This window comes from Arvicola amphibius, chromosome 8 (genome assembly GCF_903992535.2).
Source record: "Arvicola amphibius chromosome 8, mArvAmp1.2, whole genome shotgun sequence".
Taxonomy (NCBI): Eukaryota; Metazoa; Chordata; class Mammalia; order Rodentia; family Cricetidae; genus Arvicola; species Arvicola amphibius.
This window is the reverse complement of record NC_052054.1, coordinates 120008547-120032797: the sequence shown is the minus strand read 5'-3', so window position 1 is coordinate 120032797 and position 24251 is coordinate 120008547. Positions and strand designations below refer to the sequence as shown.

Sequence of the window (24251 nt, the reverse complement as noted above, 5' to 3'; positions counted from 1 at the left end):
TTAGTCTTACTGCAACTTGATGCACCATGTTCTGCTGATGCTCATGGGAGACCTGTCCTTTCCTAAACAGAAACAGAGAAGTGATTTGGGGGTGGAAACAGAGGGGAGGTAGGGGAAGAGACTGGGAAGAGAAGGAGGAAGAGAAACTGTGACTGGGATATAAAATAAATAAATGAATTTTCAAAAAGAGAATTAGAGAGAGCATCCTGATTTGTGGTTGTTCAGCCCCAATCCGAATGCTTCTAATGACAGCAAGACCACTGCCCTGTGAGATCCATTATTGGACAACACATTTGGTCCTTTGTTTTTACTTATAATAATGTTAAATCCTTCCTTCCTTTGCTCGCCATTCACAGTTTAGTTTGGCCTGTCTGCATTTGAGAATTCTCCAAATATCTGAAGAGAGAAGAGACCTCTTTGCTCTCAGAGTATCTTCAACAATTCTCTACTAAACCTTATTTCAAAATACACAAGATGGCTCAGTAGGTAAAGGCCTTGCCACCATGCTTGACAGCCTGAGTCTGATCCCTGGACCCCACATGACAGAAGGAAATAACTGACTCTTGCGAGTTGTCCTCTAACCACCACACATGTATCTTTGCACACACACACACACACACACACGCACGCATGCACGCATGCACACACGCACGCACGCACTCACATGCACAAAGACATCTATACAAATAAATTAGTAATTTAAAAAATATATCTTTCTCAGAATAAAATATTGTAGTTAGGTTGTCTTTTTATTATTAGTGTCAAAATTTCTTATAGAATCCTGAAGGATGACAGCTACTATGGATTGGCTGCCTAGAGCACGTGCATGCTATTGCATAGCTAGCTTGTGCATCTCACTTAGCATAGCAAGTTCATTTCCTCTCACAGACAGGAAAACATAGGAAGACTACGTCTTTCCGTAAGCCACCAAACAAGAGAGCTGGTGCTTGAACCTAGGATCTGGCTTCAGCATCAGTGCAATTAGCCACTAAGCTATAGAGATTAAACACTACAGAACAGAACTCTGGCTCCCTTTGATCTGAATATTATATTTTTATTAGTTCATCCTTCAGACTAATAAAAGAGTTTTTATTATTTCAAAGCTAGAGAGCATTGAAAGTCATTTAAAGGTCTTCGTATAATCTAGAATCATAACTTTTTATTACAAACTTGAAAATAAAAGTTGTCCAACCTTCCATAACATAGAATACATTGCCTCTTCCTTCCCCTATCCCCTTCATTTTGCATTTCCCTGTAAGACAGGAATGACTGTTACTAGAAACAGAAAAGGATTCCAAGATTTTCATTTAAAATAAGCGTTCAGTATCATAAATCTGGTAAAATCTTTAGTTCTGCTTCCAAAATATGGTATTAAAGCTGCCATGAACTCCTTAGTGAGCTGGGCTTTCTGATAGTCAAGGCTGCCATCCATATAAATAACTTAGCTAAAAACTAGCGATAAGTCATTTTTCTGGATTCTATACTTACAGAGTACAATGCCTTTCAGAGATTGGTAAATGTTCTGTGATGTAGATAGAAACAACAAACTCTGTTGGGTTGGTAATGAACGGTTTTTTGATTAATATTTAAAGCTAGCATACAAGGTCATGGATTTCATGATGGTGTGTTCTTACATATGTGTCATAGTGTGAAGCAACACATTTGTTGGACATTAAGCTAACTTATCTCTACTGCCCCAATTTCTAAAGCAATTTGAGATCTCATTTGCTTTACATTTATTGGCAAAATTTAAACATGCATGTCTGCTGTGTATCAGGTTCCATAGTGAAGAAAGAAAAAGAACATTTCTGAGCAGTTAAAAAGAAGGAAAGGCATCAGTGGGCCCCAGCTCCACACAGTGAAAAGACTGGAGTATTCGTTCACATGGGTCCTGCCTTATATTAAACTGAGGTAGACTTGAACCTGAGAGGACCACTTCATCCCGACTGGTTCTGAACTAAAAAATTTTAATCCACACACCAACCTTCTTAGGGTTTCCCTTCTCTTCCTCTAGTCACTCTGAAGGGAAAGATGGACAGAAAGGGCAGAGTTGAGGGAGGAGGGGTCAAAGTTGATTCAAATGCCCTCACGGCAAATGTGGGAACTCCCATAGGAATCACTTCTGTCAGGAACTGAACTTGAGTAGGATTCCCTCATTAAGCATTTGGAGCAGAAGGCAATCAACTGGCGTTAATTTTTCCTCTTCAGGTGAGAAGTTTGAAATTAGAATCCACTCCTGACAAGACCTGAAGGCCCTATGTAAAATGGATCTTACCCTGCTTAACCGTCTGTCAGCGCACAGCTCTCCACTGTCCCATGCCTGCTTCCTGTCACTGAGTGAGTGACGAGTGTCCCTGCTGCTGTGCATGCTTCTGGAATTCATCTTCAGGTCCCCATTATGTTTTAATTGCAAACTCAGCAAAGTAACAACCGCATCTAATCGATCGTCTTTGCTCCCTACCATTTCTAGTGCCACCTAATACATTTTTCTCTTCTTGTAGAATACATTTTCCCAAAATAACTGAGAATTATATTCCCAAAATTCTTTTAAATAGATAGCAATAGCTATGCCCTGCACCAAAGATATGACCTCTTCTTTGGTGGACTGAATTCTGAGCAAAGATCAGAGAAAATAGGGTAAGTAAGCAAAGAAGAAACAGAGAAATGGTAATACAGATAGCAAAGTCCTCACTGGGGAAATCTGACCTTGATCCTTGAATTCATGGTATGACCTTGAATAAGTCCCTTGAACTCTCTGGAACTCTGCAAAATTGTCAGTTACATAACCCTGAAAAATTTTAAATTCTCATCCTTGGTTTTCTAAGTAAGAATAAAATTTATTTCAAGTGCAGTTTTAAGAGAGGCTGACCCCCAGAATTATGCCCCAACTGAATATTTAGATTGTATCCTATCCTCATGCTATTTCTCAAATCACATAGTTGTCTGTAACCCTTGTGGCATTTTTCTGTGCTGGTATAAGCACTTGTGTTCCACAACAGTGCTCTGTGTGTCTTAATATGTTCTACGTCTCTCCTTTCCTTCTGCCTATGTTTCTGCTTTCATACACTCTGTATCTTCTTTTAAAAGCTTTCCTTCCCACCATCCTGCTTTGTGGTGAAGTTTCTTTTAAGAATTAAGGAAGGTTGATGAGGTGACAATGCTAGCGTTTTCTTTGACATGCAGTAGGACAATTCATTTCCAATAGCACACGCATCAATTTGAATTTTCTTAAGTATAAAAGTCCAGTCTTGGAATGCCATTTTCAGAATTAATATACAGATAAAGATACTTGCATTTTAAAAGGTTGACTAAGGAAAAGAATATTCACTGGAAATCTTGGTGTGTGTCTTGGAGAACTGGACATAAATGATTAAATTTTTAGACTCTGCAAGAAAACGTGTTATCAACAGTGTACCAGCTTCCACTTCCTTTTTGGCTTTTGTTTCTAATGACTGAATTTTCATTATCTCCATACCTTATGTAAATTTCTTCTTTCTATTCACTGTTCCCATGGATCTTCTTTCATCATTAATTTGAATAAAACAAGATGTCCAAATGTTTTACCTCCCTCTGTAGTTTGGATTCATTAGAAAGCACTTGGGTATCTATGACCGCACTGGTGTCTTTCCCCACTCTAGGCTTTGTCTGGCAGACACTGTGCCCATTTTGTAAGTGAGAAATCCAGTGCTCCGGTGTTAGATGCTGTGTCATTACGGGAGGAGTCCCAGCTCATGCTTGAGACATCCTCATGCCCAGGACTATGATACCCAGCTGAATGACACCCAGAATCACCCACATGGAAAGTATGGGGAATTTTTTTCTGAGCTGTTTTTACAGTTAACAAACAAAAAGTTAATGACTTTATTATTTTATGTCTATCACACTCATGCAATCATATGATTTAAATTTCTGATTTAAAGTCCTGCCTATCAAATTCACTAAAGTATGTAAGCATCTAACTAATTCCTTCTTTTAATACATACATTAGGATGCTGGGATTCTGGCTCAGCAAGCCAGTATGCCGTGAGATAAAGCACCTGGACAAACTGTTGGGGTTTATGATGCATTTTATTTGTATCTCTGCATTACACAACTGAGGTCAGAGCGGCTGCTCTAAAGTGAACTGGATTCAGTGTGGTTTGGGATTCCCCTAGTTCTCACACATCTTTTCGAATACGTAATTCACAGAAACGTGTCCCTCCTGCCACTTTCCATACCCTATCTGATGAAGTTCTCAATAGCTGACTTTGTAATTTAAAAAAAAAAAAGCAAGCATGAATGTAAGAGCTCTAAAAAGATATGAAAAGAACAGCAAAGTGACTCAGTGATATTCTTAAAAGAATATATATATATGACACATACACACGCACACACACGCACGCACGCACGCACACACGCACGCACGCACGCAAGCAAGCCAGCACACATACTCTCACATCCAGTAAATGAGTTTTATATGCTTGAATTCCTTTGGAAGTATTGCCATCCTAGCAGCCTTCAACTTACGATCCTACCTTTCAACCAAGCCGCGTCATCTTTCACTCTCTGTCATTTCTCCCCATCTCAAACGCATTCAAATGGAGCTCTCATTCACCCCAGCAGAAATTCCCACCCCATTTCTAATGGCATTAAGAAAAACTCTGAAAGCACGTCGGCTGCAACTCAGAATTCCACACCAGTTTCAATCCGTCCAGTAACAAGGTACAGCCTTTGCTTTGCCCTAGGATTGTCCTGATTTACTCCTTTAATTCACTCAAATCAAAGGGCTGCTTTGGGGGCATGTTAAGACTCGCCCCATTAGCTGAAAGACAGACAGAGGCAAGCATTCTAAGTGTCTTGCTTCTACTTTGAAAAAATGCCTTTAAGCTCTTCTCTGTCTACCTCTCATTGACATCACATGTTAGGACTGCCTGGAGTAGTGCTCCGTGTCCCCACACTTGTCCCCACACTCTCACCTTAAACGAAACAACAGCAACAAAATAAACAAATGAATGAATCCTCACCGGCTGCCTTTTGACACCTAGCCAATTTTTCCACACCAGGATCCGAAGCTGATGAAACTGGGAAGCCATCCTTCAGACACCCTGAACAAGAAAATCCCTGTCTCTTCCTTTGAGCCTCAAGAGAAGAAGTGCTGTCCCGTCCAACTTGCTCTGTGCCAATGGGTTGGGAGCCTCTTCAAGGCATAGCTTCGCAGGACCTGGGGCAAGAGACCCACAGCTCTTCTCTTCCCAGTGAGTTTGCTTTTCCTCTCGGTAAATCCTTAACCAAGAAGCTCTTTCCAAGCAAAACTGTCTTCAGAAATAAGGCACCAGCTCTGTGGTCCTTTCAGTGGCTGGTTCTTATTGTAAAATAATGGCCAGTTGCTGCCTCCTGTGCGAAGTCCACACAGAGAGAATGAGTGTCATTCAGATAATGTCCCACTGTAAAACAAACAAAGGTGATCCCACACCTCCTACTCTCCAGAAATTAGCCGGCTATCCACACCTTAGAGAACATGTCACCTGCACGAGGCGTGTCATAGGATTAGGCGGGACCCTGGACGGGCCAGTAGGACTTGTCCTACATCCCCTTGCTTCTTCTGTATACACAGTGCCTGCTGTGGCAGGGACGGGGCACTAAGGATTTTACATGTTCCAGAACCCAGTGAGTGACTCCTGGAGTATTTGAAGTGTTGCTGAGATGTTTTAAGTCACTCAAAGCAGCGCTCAGATGCAAAGCAGTAATCTTAGCCCATCATTAGATGATAGATTACAAAACCACCACACTTTAGCCTAAAATTTAATGTTTTGGCTAGGGGGCTGGGACTATTGCTGGCTGAGTCCAGTTCCTATCACAGCTTACTGAGTTAAGCATAATGCCAAAAAATTGAAAATAAAAATTGGTGATCAGCTAAAAGTAACAAAAATGACATGGTGTGGGCTCCTTCGTTTGGGTAGTCACAGTCAAAGGGGACACAAAGTGACCCAGACTATTTCTGCTATCCTCTCTGCCTGGAATGGTCTCCTCCCACCAGGTCTCTACCTCTCAGAATTGTCTCTATGGTGACATCTTCCACAAACACCTTTTAAATGATCTCATCAGATGTATCTATCCCTCTTTATAGTTCATCACAATTCTTTGTTATTATTTCCCTCCAATGATTTATATCTTGGCCATATTGTTATTTTGAATATTTCAATTAGATTAAAAATTCTATGAGGGCACGAATGATTGTATATCTCAGTGATTAATGTATTATCAGTGCTTAATGATCACTACAGGATAAAACAAACCACTTAAGCCAATCAAATTCATATTTGATTCTTACTCCTTGACCTGAATGATTGAGACTCTGCTTGTGAAATCAGTTAAAGAATTGTTTGAGTTCTTCCTTCAAACCAGAAGTAAATCCTGGTTCAGTTGCCTGGTCTCCATGCTGACTATGGGAGCTTGATGAGAGCCAGACTGGGGCAGCCTGGAGCCTTGATAGAGCATGCCCATTACCTCAGCTTTGGCTCACCTTGCTGTGAAGTCTCTCCAAACCTATCCTATCCACCAGGCAGGCAGTCCTGGATATCGAGAATGCTGGCCCTTGGGGTTTTTCTTCTAGACGAAATTATAGTATTCTTTGAATGCTAGAAAATCTCTGAAATAGTGTGCTCCTTCAACTATTCTTGGGCACAGGGCTAGGGTTTCTTTGGCTACCACAGTTCCCTTGTCATCTTTAACTGCTGTCACAATCCAGAAGTCAGAAATGGTTCACAAATAAACATTGCCATTTGGGAAGACATAATGGGGTTGGGTTGTGATTCTAAGCACTGGGAGACATTGCAGGCACAGTGGCTTTACTTAGTCAGGTAACCTCAGGTCAGAAGGACATGACTCACCCTGTGACTGATGCAGGCATGCGAGAGGTGAGTTGAAAATGTACCATGTGACTTCCAAGAAGCTGTCTGTCCATTGTACAGGATCATTCCAGAATTATGCTGTTTCGTGGCCTCTGTCCTTTTGATTGGAAACTTTTCTTTACTACCTCTAACTTTCCAATGAAGGTAATGCATTTTATTACAACCCCTGACCACCTGGGAGCTCTATTTCTTCAAAGTTATTCCCCAGCTATACAGAGATGTTCTCTACATATATACATATACATATATAGCATGTAGTCCTTTGCATGGGAAAGAACATTGTAATTGATCCAAATATCACAAATATTTCCTTGGAGGCTGGGCAGTCCTTTGTAATATATAATTTATAATTTGCAGTAGTTTAGTTAAATTGGAGCACATTGACAACAAGGGCTTCGAACTTTTCCCAGCTCTGAATATCTTGGCGTTAGCATCCACGTGGATCATATCTGTTCCTACTGCTTTTCCTTAAGCATGTGTATTTCTTTGAAAAGGAGATTTTCAAGGATAAATTTTCTAAGTATAACATTTTTAATATGAATAATTACTTTTTAACTGACACTTAAAATGTACAGTTATGTTACTGTATTGTGACATTTCTTTTTATTTAATTAATATTTTTTAAATTTATTTTATATACCAACCATAGTTTCCCCTCCTATTTCCTCCCCCTGACTCCCATCTCCCCCCCTCTCCATCTACTCCTCCTCCGTTTCCATTCAGAAAGGAGCAGGGCTCCTGTGCTAACATTTTTTTTCAAAAGCCTAACATTAATCTTGGAAGGTATAGCTTCCATAAATTAAGAATCATGATTTTACACAGATAAAAATTCAAAATGATTAAGAAGATGAACAAGAAGACACAAGAGGAAAATTGTTCAGGAAATTAGACATAGCTGTCTTGTTGGAGAGAATAAAATACTATACCCCAGTCTTGACTATAGGTGAAGGTGTTGCCGACAGATAGCTTCAAATTTTCCCAGAGGGAGGAGAAAGTGATCATTAACCAAAGAAAGCCTGCACCCAAATTCACAGCAGCTAAAAATTATTTTAAGCAATATATATATAGCTTAAATATATATATAGCTTAAATATATATATAGCTTATATATATATATATATATATATATATATATATATATATATATATATATAAACTGAAGAGCAAACAAGCAGAGGAAAAGTTAGAATAACACGACATAAGAAAAATGAAAAACAACCTTGCTTAGACATACATTTGTAAATGCACCTGTAATTCCAGCACTCATTGTGAATTCAAGGCCAACCTGGGCTCCATATGAGATTCTAAGATAGTTAAGACAACAGAGTGAGAACCTGTCTCAAACAAACAAACAACAAACAGACAAGACAAACAAAAGCAAAGCATTCTTAGCCAGTCCACTACTGCAAACATTGTACATAGGGTCGTTCTGAAGAGTTAGTGTCACTCACGGTGATGACCTGCCATGTACTCCTGTCAACAGACTCAAGCTGTCTTTAAGAATGATTTCCATCACAGCTACCTGATCTCCCCTCATTTTCTGCTGCTGTATTTGCTCCTTAGAGATCAGTAGGTTTTCCCCTTTATCAAGCAAAGGACCATTCTGCCTAGCTCACCTTCTGCAGTATGTGTTTTTACTTGCTCACGTCACCAACAGTAAATATGCTTTTATCACAGAATGTGAGGATCCCAGAGTTCTGCCTTCCCAAGATCTATTGATTGCAAGTTTTAGGAAAAGCCCAGCCGACCTAAAGTTGACTGATCTAAGCCTAGAACTCATTCGGGGAGGGCTTGACCATCCTTCTGAAGTTGTTCATATCTAAAACCCTGCAGGACCACTCTGTCTGCAGAACATAGCTTGAATGATGAGGCTACCAAGGCTGCAAGATGATGTGAATTCAGGATCCGCATGAACATGGGACATAGCGGCTCTTGTCAGTCAGCCAGTCCTGTAGCACACTCCACAGCTGGATGAAAAATCAATCAATACAACCTCACGGGCAGGGTATTGACATGGCTACAACACACTTTGTTTTAATGGGATTTATTAAAGCCCTTTCTATATAATAATAGCAGTAATAAAAAATAAGTCACCAGACTACAAAACTTCAGCCTGTGTAGCCTGTTACCATATAATAAGAACCCAACACAGGAACTGCTCCACAGTAAATGGTTAATTATTTCTTAGTAAATGATGAGCAGCAAGCACTTACTAAGCCATTAGAGAATCATCAAGTGAGCCCTCCTGTATTGAAATGTCACTATTCTTCTTTGCAAAGAAGAAAGTGGCACGTGGAGGTGCCATAGTTTGTATTAGCTGACCCAGCTGTAAGTAGAGCTAGTGAGAATGCAGGCAGGAAGCCATGCTGTGTGTCCATACTGTTAGCCTTTACACTATTGTCTCCAACCCCATAGGCTGAATTCAAATGGAAAGGCAAAATTTTTAAAAAGGAGTAACAGAGGGTTTTCTGGTTTACTAGGTTACTAGGGATCTAGAAAATACTTTAAAGATTGTTAACCGGTTGATAGTGGTGTGCACCTTTAATCCCAGGACTAGGGAGCCAGAGACAAGAGGATTTCTGTGAGTTTGAGGTCATCCTGGTCTACAAGAACTAATTCCAGGACAGGCACCAGAACTACACAAAGAAACCCTGTCTCAAAAAACCAATACATACATACATGTATGTATGTATGTATGTATGTATGTATATATATATGTATATATATAAAGTGTATATATATATATATATATATATATATATATATATATATATATCCTTTAGGGATTGCTTTTAGAAGTACATACAGGAAAAAAAAATTTACTCAATGTGTTCTCAATAATTGATCCAAGAATCAAAGGAGAAGGCTCTGCTTTCGGGCTTCTTGGTTGAGCACCAAACATTTCACAGGCAGCTCTTGCCAGTTCCATCAACACATCTGATTCTACAGCCATCCCTCCTGCCATCTGCCATGGTGATGTAGATGAGGGCTGCTCACTTTCAGACTTTGTCATCTGCTTCTTCTACCCAAAACAAAACTGTGTTCATTCTTAAAGGTACTGATTCAAGTGTGCCTCCTCTCTGAGACCTTCCCCAGCCCTTCCACCCACCACACCCTGCTTATGGCTGAATTAATTACTCCTTCAGCAGCTTTCCCATAAACTTTGGTTTATAAAGATAGCCATCTCCGCCAGGCGGTGGTGGCGCATGCCTTTAATCCCAGCACTCGGGAGGCAGAGGCAGGCGGATCTCTGTGAGTTCGAGGCCATCCTGGTCTACAAGAGCTAGTTCCAGGCCAGGCTCTAAAAAAAAAGCTGCAAAGAAACCCTGTCTCGAAAAACCAAAAAAAAGAAAAAAAAAAAAAGATAGCCATCTCCTCATTACCCTGTGTTATATAGCTAGTCGGGTTCCATCTACACTCTGATCTCCCAGGATACAGAGACCATGTCTTAGGGAATACTGATGATTGAAGATGGATTCAGTTACCAGAGACTGTGAAGAACTACGACTCTATTACATACAGCATATTAAAGAGCTTGTTTGAAGTAGGTGACAAAGAAGGGGAGTTGGGCACCTACTACCAAAAAGCAGATGGTGACATACTGAAAATGTAGAATGAGAGGCTCCAAACAGCTCTTCCACGAAGACAGTGGAGTAGAATTGATGCTGTGGGAATAACGTAGTCCTTGAAGTTGAAATCTAAAAACCCTCATTTCAAATTCACAAAATACAAAGTTAACAATGAAATAAAATACTGCAGAAATTTTAATGGCAATCAAAATTACAAATTTACTCCTTTACTGCCAAACTGGTTTTTGACCAGTTAGCATCAATGATGAGCTGTATAGTTTTTTGTTTTGTTTTGTTTTGTTTTGTTTGAGACAGAGTTTCTCCATGTAGCCTTGGATGTCCTGGAATTCACACTATAGGCCAAGATGAACTCAAACTCAAAGATCCACCTGCCTCTGCCTCCTGAGTGGTAGGAATAAAGGTGTGTGCCTAGCAACTAGTTGCTTTTTAAAGATACTTATTTTGTCCATTAAACTGCTGTGGTGTGCTAATCTCACACAGGATCTAATCTGCATGACAAACCTGTAGAAAAGCAGCACAGGGCAAGATGCTTTTCCAGGTCACAAAGCTGATGGTTATCAGAAAAGTGATTTGAACCCAGGTCCTTCTGTCCACAAGGCCTGCTTGCTAACTGTCTCTCATAAAGCAAACCCAAGCAAGAAGCTATCCAAGTGCACACATTAAGCCCAGGAGGAGAGACACCATAAACTGAGAAACTGAAGCTAACTCACAGTAAAAATAACAACAGCACCCTGCTTTTCCAAGGAGGAGAGACACCACCCAAGGATTAACATAATGAGGTGCCAATTGCTAATGCCTCATTACCTAAGATCAGCCTGCAGTGCCAGGAGCTGATAGCCAATGCTATAAATCAGGTAGCTAGGAAGAAGTGATCAGATTCAAGGTGATCAGCTATCCTGTCCCCACTGAGCCATCCCATTGGAAATGTCGACAGGACAGCTGATTGAAAAGTCAACTAGAAAGAAATCTGGTGTATTAAATCACAAAGAGAACTATGATTGGGAAGAGTCGAAACCAGACTCACTGTAAGCCGAGTAGGCCCTCCACGACGGTGTAATGAGGCAGGCTTCCCCGTCACAAATGACACAGTCATGTCAGGATGGCCAGTTTGATAAAGCAGCTGATTATCTTAGCATACCTGCATGGGAATTTCAAGGTAGTTTACACTCTTGCAAGAAATTGCTCGCCCACTCACTCAGAGTGAGTAATAACTGGGTTGGTTAGACAGGTAGAGTATGTGGAATTAGCATGTTTTACTCTAGGTACTGCCACCGCCATCCTGTGAGAAGTAACCAAAGGTTTTGAGAGTTGGTGTGCCCTCCAAGAGGGGGGAGGGAAGGGAGAAAAGATTTGCAATAAGATATCAAGAATGATCACCCTCCTTTGATGGTGTAAGTTTCACCAATCCTTTATATTTAATAAGATATCGAGAATGATCACCCTCCTTTGATGGTGTAAGTTTCACCAATCCTTTATATTTAATAAGATATCGAGAATGATCACCCTCCTTTGATAGTGTAAGTTTCACCAATCCTTTATATTTAATGGCAAAGGACAACCAAAGTGAAATGGGAAGCACAGTTTCCCCTCGATTTAAGTTTCCATCCCTAACGCTGTCCTCACTGAACAACTGCAACCAAAAGAATTGCACAAATATTGAAGAAGTCCAGATTTAACTAGAACCATAGGTTCTCCTCAAGACAAGAAAAACTATCTTGGGAAAGAGATTTCTAGGTTAGAAAATTACCCTTCCTATGGTTTTAATATTCCAACTTTCAATATAGAAAAATACATCTTCTTTATATCAGACACTGTCTTGTCCATTCCCTCAACCTTGAACAGCATACTGCTTTTCTACATACAGTTACTACTTGGAAAGGATAAATCTAGAAAGGGGTGAGTAGCCAAAGATTTCTATTTTTTTTTCTGATTCTTCTGCATGGACGGGCTCTGTGGGAGCCTTCTCAGCTTGGTCGGTCACCTTCCTGGACCTGGGGGGAGTTGGGAGGACCTTGGTCTTAGCATGGAGTGGGGAACCCTGATGGCTCCTTGGCCTTGAGAGGGAGGGAGGGGAGGTATGGGTGGAGGGGAGGGGAGGGAAGGGGGAGAAGGAGAGGAGGGAAGGGGAAGGAGGAGGGGAGAGAGGGGGGAGGAGGAGGGGAGGGAAGAGGGAGGAGGAGGGGAGGAGATGGAAGTTTTTAAATATAAAAAAATAAACCATGAAAAAAATAACAAAATAAAAAAAATAAAAATAAAAAAAAATAAACCAGTAAAAACTTATTTTGGTCAAAAAGTCTGGCAGATATTGGCCAGTACATGGAGAATTAAGATCTTTGTTTTAATATCTCTACATGTGCCTCATTAAATAGCACCCCTCTTTTATCAAGTGTCTGGCAAGCATTATTTTGAAAGCAGAGAAGAAAGAAAGAATCAGAGAGAAATGAAGCAAACACATGAATGGTTATCATCGTATTGAGGTGTCTGATAGTTTGCCTTCTGAGCACGAGAAGGTACTTTTTAATTAAGATATATAAAAAATGAACAGGACCACACTCAGAACTATTCATCTTAATGTGCTTCTATCTCTATACATATGTATCTGTATACATATGTATACACTTCTCTACTTAAGTAGATAGAGAACAGTCACAAATTTCAGTCACCATGTGACTATACAAAGATTGTAAACTTGAAGAAAATAGAATGCAATAAAAACAAAACATCTGGCTCCCTGGCTATGCATCTTAATGAGTATTTTAATGACAGTGGGAGAAAAACAGAACATATGGCTATCATGGTGGGGAAGTTTGCTATAGAGAACTGAGCACATATTTTGAAGCAAATTTTGTAACAGATAGGTTCAACCATAGGATTTTCTTAAAAAAACTAATTCAAAGTAAGCTAAATTAAGTAACTGTACATTCACTTATTTTTGTTATGACTGTGAATATTGGGTTTCAATCTTATTGCTTTGTCAATAGGAAGGCATTCATATATAATACAAATAAGTGTAATTCAACTGAGAATAATTTAAATGGTAAGAATGACGCTGTCTTGTCCATGGTATTATCACCTTTGCTTGCTTTCTGGATCCTGCGGTTGTTTAGAAAGTTTATTGTGATCTATATATAGGCCATAATTAAAAACGAAATCTATCCAAAGTTCTCTGAGAAGCCAGCATGAACTTTTCTACCATGAAGGCTCTTCTGGGAAGCAATCTGTTTCTCACCTACAGTTTGACCCTCAACTCTTCAACTTCCTGCAATAATAAAAGTTCACTGCTTATAGCAAACAGCAAGACTTCAGCGTAGCACCAGGAGTCCATGAAATAAGTTCTGTTGACGTGATGGTTCCTCGGCCTCCAGAGGTCACTGGCAAGATGCCAATTTGTTATAGCAACTTCATTCCCTAAACTAGAGCTCTCATGAAAAATGTCAAATGATGTTGACATAGCAGGCACTAATTTACTGCAAAATGCTGGTGTTTTACCAGGGCATATTTGAAGTCTCGCTTTGACAAATGAGCCAAGAATGGGAGGAACTAAGCAGAGACACCTCAGTGATGATATTTGGACATTTTTATGTATCTCTATCACTTTCTATCAGGTTGGTTTGTGAGGCTCAGTTGCTTTCTCTAGAAAAATGCAACAATCATCGCGCTCTTAGTCCATAGACACGCTGTTATTTTAAAAGATCAAACAAATCTGGATAATCAAAGTGTTCCAAAGTCTCTCTGTCACGAGTTCATGTGTCTAAGCATCTATAGATACAGCCACAATGTTTTCTAAACACAAATTCAAGCCATCCTTATCGCAGAACTGTACATTCAGATTTTTTTTTAGTGACTCAGAATATCAGGTTGCTATATTAGCCCTCTTTCTATGAAGTCCTTACTTGTAATACAAAATAAAAAATGGAAACATGGGAACTCAAGCTCAACACACTAGGGGTACATATAAAATGAAAACAAAGAGGAAATTAAAACATGCACACTAAATACTTGGTGAGTTTAGTGCCCTCACTGTCTTGCTGCTAGGATCTACTGTGTTCTTGTTCTTCTTCCTCATCTTGCTTGTTTTTGCTCCATTCTTTGTCTTCCCTTCTGGGGCCTGACCCCTCTCTTTTTCCTACGTATCTCTTCTGTGACCCTTGGTTCCAGATGACCTCCAGGCTCCAGAGAGGACCTTTATTGCCAATATGTCAGAGAAGATCTTGGACACCCAAATTTCTTAGTCACCAAAAGAAAGATGCTCTAATTTTTTTCTAAGAGGAAAGTGGTTCCTAAAGAAGGGAAGTCTTCTTACAACTAACTGCTATTAAGTAAAATAATGCTTTATCACTTGGAAGCTCCAAGCAATGATGATCAAGAAAGAAAACAATATTAATGTCACGTCAAACATTTCAAACTCAAAGCCATGTGCAGTTCAACATCAGGACATATGAAATAGGCTCATTTTCTACTTTTTCTTCAAGCAGTTTGAATAGACCCCTCTGGGTATCTGTGATATATTCTCAGGACTCTACCAATGCTTTTTGAAGATTTAATATTTTGGTGTTTTTATTTTTGCAATACCTTTGATGTTTATGGTAACCTCTAATACTAAAATTTATGATACCATTTGACAACCTATGATATTTCTTGATACCCTTTGATAATACTCATATTTATGGTGTCTTTTGATATATATGCCCTTTGATAATATAATATTTATGGCATCTTTTATAACTTTGATAGTCTATGATATCCTTTGATATGTCTTGTTATCTTTAATGTTTATGATACCTTTGAAAAATTAAAGAAGCCCATTTTACTTCCTCCAGATACCTAGATAAACAATTAAGTAGGAAATGATCCTATATAATAAAAATGTTTAACCTTTCAGTGAATTAACATTACCTAGTTTCTTATATTCTGATATAAAACTGAGAGCAATTGATTTATAGCTGCTGCTACATCTGAAATACAAAAGAATTATGAGATTTCCTTACAAATTGTAAAAGTCATAATCCTCTTTATAGTATTACATAATTGGATTTTTAAGTTTTATATACATATATTGTATATAAACATATACTTATTTATAGACATATATGTAGAGAGAGACTCAAGATATTCTTATTATAGAACTGTACATTTATTCATTTCATATATGATTCAGAATATCAAGATATACCTTTTTCCAGTGTTTCTGATAGAAAAGGTGCTTGTCCTTAATAATATTTTAAATTAAACCTACATCCACAACACTGAGAATTTTTTCAAACATTTACTGGAAACTTTAGTTAATAATAAAGAGGCTCTAATCAAGAGAAACTTCTAAACAAATGACTCCTGGCAAGCAGCTATTAATCATAGATGTCAAGAAGATGCCCAACCACGAGACAGAACTATCTTAGGGATCTTAAGTTCATTGTAGAGACCATATTTTACACTGTTGAGGAGGCCAGTGAAGAAGCAGGATGATTTAGGATCAGTGACCTTCCTATTTCATAAATCATAGAGGCCCCTTGATGTCTTCACAGTCACAGGATAGATAGATATCATCATGCGATCTCAGATAGGATCATGTGAGCTAAAATGTAAAATATCAAACACTTACCCCATCGTAGCACTAGGCCATCACAGAAAAGTTATTTTTGTATGAGCAGAAAAATGATGGATTAGAGACCCCATCCCATCCTTCATTTCCACGAACCTGAAACATTTTCAGATGTACAGTTGCAGAAAGAATCCGGTCAGATAGAAAGCCAGCAAGTGGCAGCTACAAACAGTTACCAGGGGAAACTTAACTGCAGGTTTCTAGAGGCCCTCATGGACCTCGGCATACAGCACACAGTAAAGGAAAGGGAAATAAAGGAAAACAGCAGGCCAAGTGAGCCAGACAATGCCGAAGGTTATGGGCATCTATGCAAGGTCCCCACACACAGGACTTAGGCCAAGCAGAAGAGACCCACTGCGTTTAACTTCCTAGGGGTTCAGCAAAGAGAAGCCATGAGACCATTTTCAGTTAAGCATCTTGGTTTTAAAAGTAAATAAGCCTCCATTTCTATATTTCCAAACCTCAAAGCACACTTCTTCCTGCCTGTGTGCACTCTCCCCTCCCCCTCTCTCACCCCCCCCCACTAATGAGCATTGCACCTTCAGCATCATGAGAACCTGTGTATCATAGATGGAAAAGCGGCTGTGCTTATTCTCATGCTCACATATATATTCCAGCAAAGAGACAGAAAGTATGGACCAGACTTCTCAGGGAAGTCAAACCTGCAGCAAAACTACCCCCCACCCAGAGATGCCTACTTCCAGTAAAACAATGTTTTAGTCAAGTTTCTCGAGAGAAACAAAATCAAAGAGATAAAAATATTTATCAATTTGTTGTTAGCCTAAAAACAGTAACCACTGCCAAATCACCCCAGAGCCACTGAGAACCCAGTACTCAATCCTTATGACTAGGTGCCTCAATAGTTGGAAAAATCTTAGAATAGCAGTCCTTCACTGGGGGCAATGACAGGAAGTCACTCAGTCCACAAGGCAGGGTACATCAGTAGTCTGATGGTCTCCAGGAGCTGGGAAAATTTCTGGATAGCCGCTGATTCATAGTCCAAAATAAACATTCAGAAACCCTGGTTCTGCCAATCAATGAAGGACTCTGCTAAAGTGTCATCAATGAGGCAAATCAACTTGTAGCAAGGGGGGAGGCCATGTGAGTAAATGGAAAAATAAACTTCCTTCTGAAACCCCCTTTTTGTTTGAACTGCTTCCAGAAATGCCTCTCACAGCCGGGGTGCACTTGCCCATATTAATCAAGGTAATCAGGACAATTCTTCAGGAGAGGCTCCCTAACGAGGCGATTCTAATTTGTGGCAAGTTGACATTAAAGCCGACCATAATAGACAACAACATCTAATCATGAATGTAATATGAATTGGGCTTCTCTTTGATCTGTGGACAAGATAGTACAGTAAGAAAAAGTAAGTCAGTGGTGGTATCAAAAAGGGAGCACACCCAACAGTCATGGACAGCCAGAAGCTCTCAGTGCCAGGGTCCATGCGCTGAGAGGAAGAGATAACAGGGATAGAAACAGCAGGTAGAGTGGTGTTCCTCCTAAGACTCAACCCTACAAGGACAGGATATAGCAAACATCCCTCTCCAGTCTTAATGTTTTGGAGCCCAGACAAACAGATAACATCCTTCGTAGAGAATGAACTTCAGAAAATAGCCTATTGGTGAAAACACATCTCTGAGTACCGAAAACATCTTAGCTGATGTATCATTTTTATCCTTTTTCATTGAATAGTTTCATTCCTTCTTTTGTCTCAGTTTGGTTCTGCTCAGCCTGCTCTGTATATACTATGGTCCCCTCGGTCACTGTAACCTATTATGTCTTCTTCCTAAACACATTTATGCCTATCCCTAACTTGATTTCTCCTTTTCTGTTTTTTTCTTTTCTTTTTTCTTTTCCAAGTCTCATCTTTTTTACTGTATGAATGTTTAATACCTAATATTAAGGTATATAATATAATTTTTGAACTCTTAGCTTGTCAACTTAGTAGCTTATTTAACCTTTTCATTTTTAACCTTACTGATAATGTTTGTGAACTACCTAATTGCTTTCTATGTCACTTCAATCCTTGTCTGTAATGGGCTGGAGAGATGGCTCAGTCATCAAAGGCTAGGTTTACAGCCAAAACTTGTCTCGGTTCATTGTTTTTGCTAGAGATATCTACTTTATCCCCTCCAAAGAGTGTGGCAAACAAGCCAAAGAGGAGACTATCTACATAAAATAAATATAAATAAACAAACAAATAAAAAGAAAAGAAGTGAAAGACAGATCCATCACAAAAATGTGCACAAATCACAGTATAGAAAAGTAATAAAATAACAAATAAGCCAATATTACTCCTCTTGGATTTCACAAACCCACTATCACTAAAACTGAAGATAGAGATATGGTTGAGCTACTGAAAGAAGAATTCAATAGGCTATTTTTTTTAAAGGATGGATAATCTCAAAGAGGATTCCAAAGAAGTTATGAGTGAATACCCCGAGGGAAGTGTTAGTAGGTTAGACCAAGGAAAAGAAAGGACATCAAGATTTGAGGACAACTTGAAGAAAATAGCACATTAAGACAGAAATAAAGGAAGAATTCAAACCACAACATTCAAAACCTCTGGGACATATGCAATAGACTAATCCCAGGAGCTCATGAGGTGGACGAATGAAGAGCTAAATTGTGAACTAAAGCACAGAAAGCTTACTCAATAGATTATAGCAGAAATTTCCCAACCCTGGGAAAATATGTAGATATTTACATACTAGAAGACTGACTTAGAACTCCTAATATGATCAGAAACCTTTCCACATATTATAACTTAAAATGCATAGACTGCAAAGAAACATTATTAAAAGCTACATGGAAAAATGCAAACTTTAAGAAACTCACCAGAAAAGCAACAGCAGACCTTTCTCTTTTAGCTAAAACCCTAAAAGCAAAGGAAACATGAAATGTCATTCTCTAAGCCCTAAAAGCATAAAGCTTCCAAATAATGTAACTGTGTCCAGAAAAGCTATTATTCTGACAAAAAAAAATCAATTAGAGAAACTTCTGGGTTGAGTTGTACCATCCAGCAAACAGACTTAGCAGTCATCGACAGATTATTCCATGCAACAACTGCAGAAAATGTATTTCTCTAGTCAGCCAACAAAAGTTATTCAAAATAGATGGCATTCAACACAGTAAAGCAAGGCTTATCAAGCAAGAATTAAAATTATTTTTTGTGATTTCAATTAGAAACAGTAACAAAAAAACTACTTAAATCACACAAACACAAGGAATGATCGAAAAATATTCTTCCTTGGATAATCTCTGTCATTGAAGAAATAAGAAAAAGAAATTTTGAAATTTTAAAAATCTAGTAAAAATAAAAACACTACTATCAAAATATGTGGGATATAGTTAAGGCAGTTCTAATGAGATGTAAATATCAAAAAATAAATACTAATAATCAATAAATAATACATAATAAAATAAACCAATAAAAGAAAGACTTTTAAAAAGTAATAAGAGGGATTACCTATATACAGAACTTACAGGGAAGGCAAGTAGGTCACATAACAAGCGTGAGTCTAACCCAAAGCTCATAGATGGAAAGAAATAAAAGTCAGGGTGAATATAAATAAAATGGAGACTGAATGAACAATGCAAGGACTCAACGCAAGTGTTCCTTTCATAGAAAAAACAAGATCGACAGAACATTAGATAAATTAACCCAAAGAGAGAGGGCATCCAAATTAAGAAAATCAGAAATGCAATGGATACACTGTAACAGATAATCAAGGAAATCTTGAAGGTCATGAGTATATAGAAAAGATACTCCTTAGTGGAATTTATCTGGAACATCTCCCTAAATGCTGAAATGCTTGGCTAGAGTGATAAGGAAAAAGAAAACTTAAAGGGAAACAAATTGGAAAGGAAAGCTTCAAATGATGCCTTCCCATAGACGATATTATTCTATATATAAAAGACAGAAACAAACCAAACAAGCAAACAGCAAAACTGTACCAGAAAATTCTGGAGTAGATCTCATAAACACTTTCAGTAAAATAGCAGGCTACAACATCAGTGTATAAAAACAAGTGTTTATATATCAGCAACAGAGATGTTAAGAAATAGACCTGCAGAGTAATCTCACTCACAACAGTCTAAAAATATCTAGGAACAAAACTAACCAAGGAGATGAAAGACCTCTACCTACAGGCTTTGAAATATCAAAGAAAGAAATTAAAAATACTAAAAATTAGAAAGATATTATCTCATGTTTGTGGGCACAAAAAGATGGAGCTTAACTCGGGATTCACTGAGGGGTTTATGTAGTAGAAATGTCTTGAAATTTGACCTCATTATTTAACCCAAATCTGTGCAGTGGCCTCAGCCACTGAGAGATAAGTTAAATACCAAGGAGAATGATATTTCAGACACCCTAAACCTGTATATGATTAATGATTATGTCATCAGGCATGATAGCATCATCCCTAAGTAGAATTGCACTGTGAGTGACAAGAATAAGGCAAGTTCTATGAATTTGTTATTAATAATTGGATTGTTCTTTTAAATATTGGGAAAATTCAAGAGAGAGTGAAGTAAACACTTGTTATGTACTTGTGTTGAAATTCTATGCCATTTAAACAAAAAAACCATATTTATGACAACAGTAAAATGTTGCTCAAATGGAAAGCCTTGAAAGCTGTTAATTTGATGGACAAGAACAATTATTAAAAGTTTTTAAATATCTAAGTAAGTAGGAAACTATATTGATAATTAATGTGACTGTTAAGCAAAAATGTATGACCTTAACAGCTGAAAAGACGAACGCAGTTCCAGTGGAAAAGTTGATCAATAATTACTATAAATGCTAATGGAAAAATATAACCTTGACACATACATTGGGACAAGCCTTCAAGGTGGCAATATTCCTCCACACCTACCACACCTACACTCATGCTCTTCTACCGGGCTTTACCACACTGAAGAGAACTGAGAAGAGGAGCTGCATGCATACTGCTTCTACGAATGCAAGGACTTATTTGGCAGTTACAGTCCTTCATTGAGGAAAGTAAAGGCAGGAACTGCAGCAGAGACCATGGGGAACACTGACTACTAACTTGTTTTCCATGATTTGTACAACTTGTTTTCTTATATAATCCAGGATCACCAGTCCAGGCCCCTAGCTCCCTGGACTCTTTCTACTTTCTACATTAGTTAAGAATCAAGAAATTACCCTACAGCAGTGCCCACAGGGAAATCAATAAAGGTTCTCTCTTCTTGGGGGACTCTAGTTTGTGTCAAGTTGACAAAAGGAGAAGGAGAAGATGGAGAAGAAAGGAGAAGGAAGAAGAAGAAGAAGAAGAAGAAGAAGGAGGAGGAGGAGGAGGAGGAGGAGGAGGAGGAGGAGGAGGAGGAGGAGGAGAAGAAGAAGAAGAAGAAGAAGAAGAAGAAGAAGAAGAAGAAGAAGAAGAAGAAGAAGAAGAAGAAGAAGAAGAAGAAGAAGAACAAGAACAAGAAGAACAAGAAGAACAAGAAGAACAAGAACAAGAAGAACAAGAAGAACAAGAAGAAGAACAAGAACAAGAAGAAGAACAAGAAGAAGAAGAAGAGGAGGAGGAGGAGGAGGAGGAGGAGGAGGAGGGAAACAAAAAAGAGGGGGAAAAAGCTCGGAAATGTTAAGTAGATGTGGCAGTCCCTTCTGTGTGCTGTGGTTACCATTAATGAATAAACTATGAAGCTGCTTTGGACCTATAGCAAGGCAGAATTTAGGTAGGCAGGGAAAGCTAGGCTGAATGCTGAGAGGAAGAAGGGCAGAGTCAGAGACACACCATGGATCCACCAGAGACAGATGATGGTCAGAACTTTAGCCGGTAAGCCACGTGGCAATACACAGATTAATAGAAATGGGTTACATTAATATGTAAGAGTTAGCCAATAAGAAGCTAGAGCTAATGGGCCAAGCAGTGATTTAATTAATACAATATTTGTGTTGTTATTTCGGGGCTGAGCAGCCCGGAACCAACAAGCGGCCCCCTCTAGCATTAAGTTTTTAATCTATAAAAACTGTGAGGCTACCGAATGTTTACTGTTGTTTCTGCAATGTTAAGAGGTTGGAGAGATTGTTCAGTGGTTAAGAGCAGTTGTTGTTCAACCATGAAGATGAGACATCAGATCCCAGAACCTGCTTCATAACCTAGGCATGACACAAAAACTTGTAACTCCAGTTCCAAGTGATTAAATGCTCTACTTTGGGCTCTGCATATACACAAATACATGTATCCACACATATAAATACAAATACACTCATGCACACACACATAAATAAAGTACATGTTTTTAAAAATTAAGTTGTGGTACAACTTCTAATATAGTAATCTACCACTGTTATAAATATAATACTTTCAAACCTAGCTTAAGTAATAATATAAATGAAAAGAATTGTGGTCAGATCATCAAAAATATTATTTAGAACTACCTAATGTGATATACTTATTAAATAATATAAATTTTAAGAAATGCACTTAACATTTCATTATTTAGTTACAATTAGTTCTTGAATAATTAAAAAAACAAAATCTTAGTTTGGAATAATTTATATTCTGAGCAGAGGAAATCAAATCAAAGCCCCAACTTGGCTTCCTCCAACCTGCAGCAGAAGAAAAGCTTCTCAAATTGTGTCTAAAAATATCCATGATAAATTATCCTTGATCCAGGCACAATGAAAGCCTTGAAAAAAGGAAAGTATTAAAGAAAAATGAGATCCCCAACACATTGCTTTGTCATTAATCAAACTAGAGGACAATAGGATTTTTAAAGACTTTGGACAAAAACTTCTCTGTACTCCAAAGACTAAAATGAAAACAAACAGCTAGAGACTGGCGAACACTTATTTGAAGGTGCGTACTGAGAACTGGCAAACTAAACCCTTTGAATAAAGCTGATTTGTAGAAAACATGCTGCTGAATTAGATCATCTCATTAGGATATAATAAATTCTTCTGGGTTATATTGTTAATTTTACAAAGACTAAAAGATTTAATCCATTGGTTATGCTGTTGAATTGTCCTGTGTATGTTAGAAATTAGTCAGTACTATGTAATACAACAAGACCACAGGCCATAAAGGGAGAGTTCCATGGGGCATACACGAGGTAATATTCTGTACAGATAGCATAGCATTGCCATGTTTTTACATATGATGGTCAAACAAAAGAAACTGCACATGCACATAAAAAGCCAGTCCAGGCAGAAGGGAGCACAGTCTTATATTGTCCCAGTGATCTTGGAATCTTCACAATATTGTCTGTTACTAGGACAGACATATAGACAGAATCATTGGTCTGTACCTTTTCAGATTCACTTCTTCCACAGAACATTCGGTTGAATTTCTTCCTTCCTTTTTCATAGCTCATTCATACCGGACACAGAATATTTTATTGTCTGGTTATGCCACGGCTATTTATTTGGTCACCTACTGATGGACACATTGATTCTTTTTAAATTCTTACAATTATAACTAATGTAAATGTTACTATGGCTATTTTTTTTAAGCATCTCTTAGCTAGCTTGAAATATAACCTTGACCCGGTTTCCATGACAATGAAACAAGGGGAAAACTACAGATCAGAGATAGCTAGTTCTATAGTAATAAGAATGAAGCCATTACACTCCACAAGATGAGAAAGAGGGGTTGTCACTGAACCCTCATCTGACTCACCTGGGATTCCCTCTTGCTACCCATACAGCTGCACGTGATCTTGGAAGAGGGTACATGCAATGTGCAAAGTTAACCAGAAATAAGACTCTATGGCACAGCTTTTTCTGGAGGTGGTAATCCATGATGAGGTGAGACTTAATAGTGGCACAGCTGGTTTTGAATCACTTCTGCTCCTATCAATGTGTTTCTAGATCCAATAAACTCACTCATTTTCCAAGCTGGGCTTGGATGGAATATTGATTTTGTTCTGTCATCAGGGCTTTATATAAAGAGTGAAAAGAAGTTTACTCATCTCTTCCCAGTAAAAGTTAACAGCTTCTATGAACATCTGTGGGTGGAGTTTTGTGACGATATAAATTTTAAGATCTTTAAGGGAAAGCCAAGGCATACAACTACTAGATTGTATACTGAGAATATGTTTAATTCCATAGACAATTGCCAAACTACCTCCAAAGTGATTGTAACACTGTATTTTCTTCAGGGATGGGTGAAAGTCTCTGTGATTCCAAATTGT

At 38.5% G+C, this 24251-nt stretch overlaps 1 protein-coding gene across 2 annotated transcripts in view; it reads right to left on the bottom strand.

Annotated features, from left to right (window-relative positions):
* Positions 1-5072, bottom strand: part of Abca12 (ATP binding cassette subfamily A member 12) — a 166194-nt gene extending 161122 nt beyond the window's left edge. For both annotated transcript variants that reach the window (XM_038339851.1, XM_038339852.1), the window contains exon 1: positions 5004-5072. In XM_038339851.1, coding sequence (XP_038195779.1) covers positions 5004-5072 — 69 coding nt within the window. The remainder of the gene's footprint in view (positions 1-5003) is intronic.
* Positions 5073-24251: the final 19179 nt, after the last annotated feature.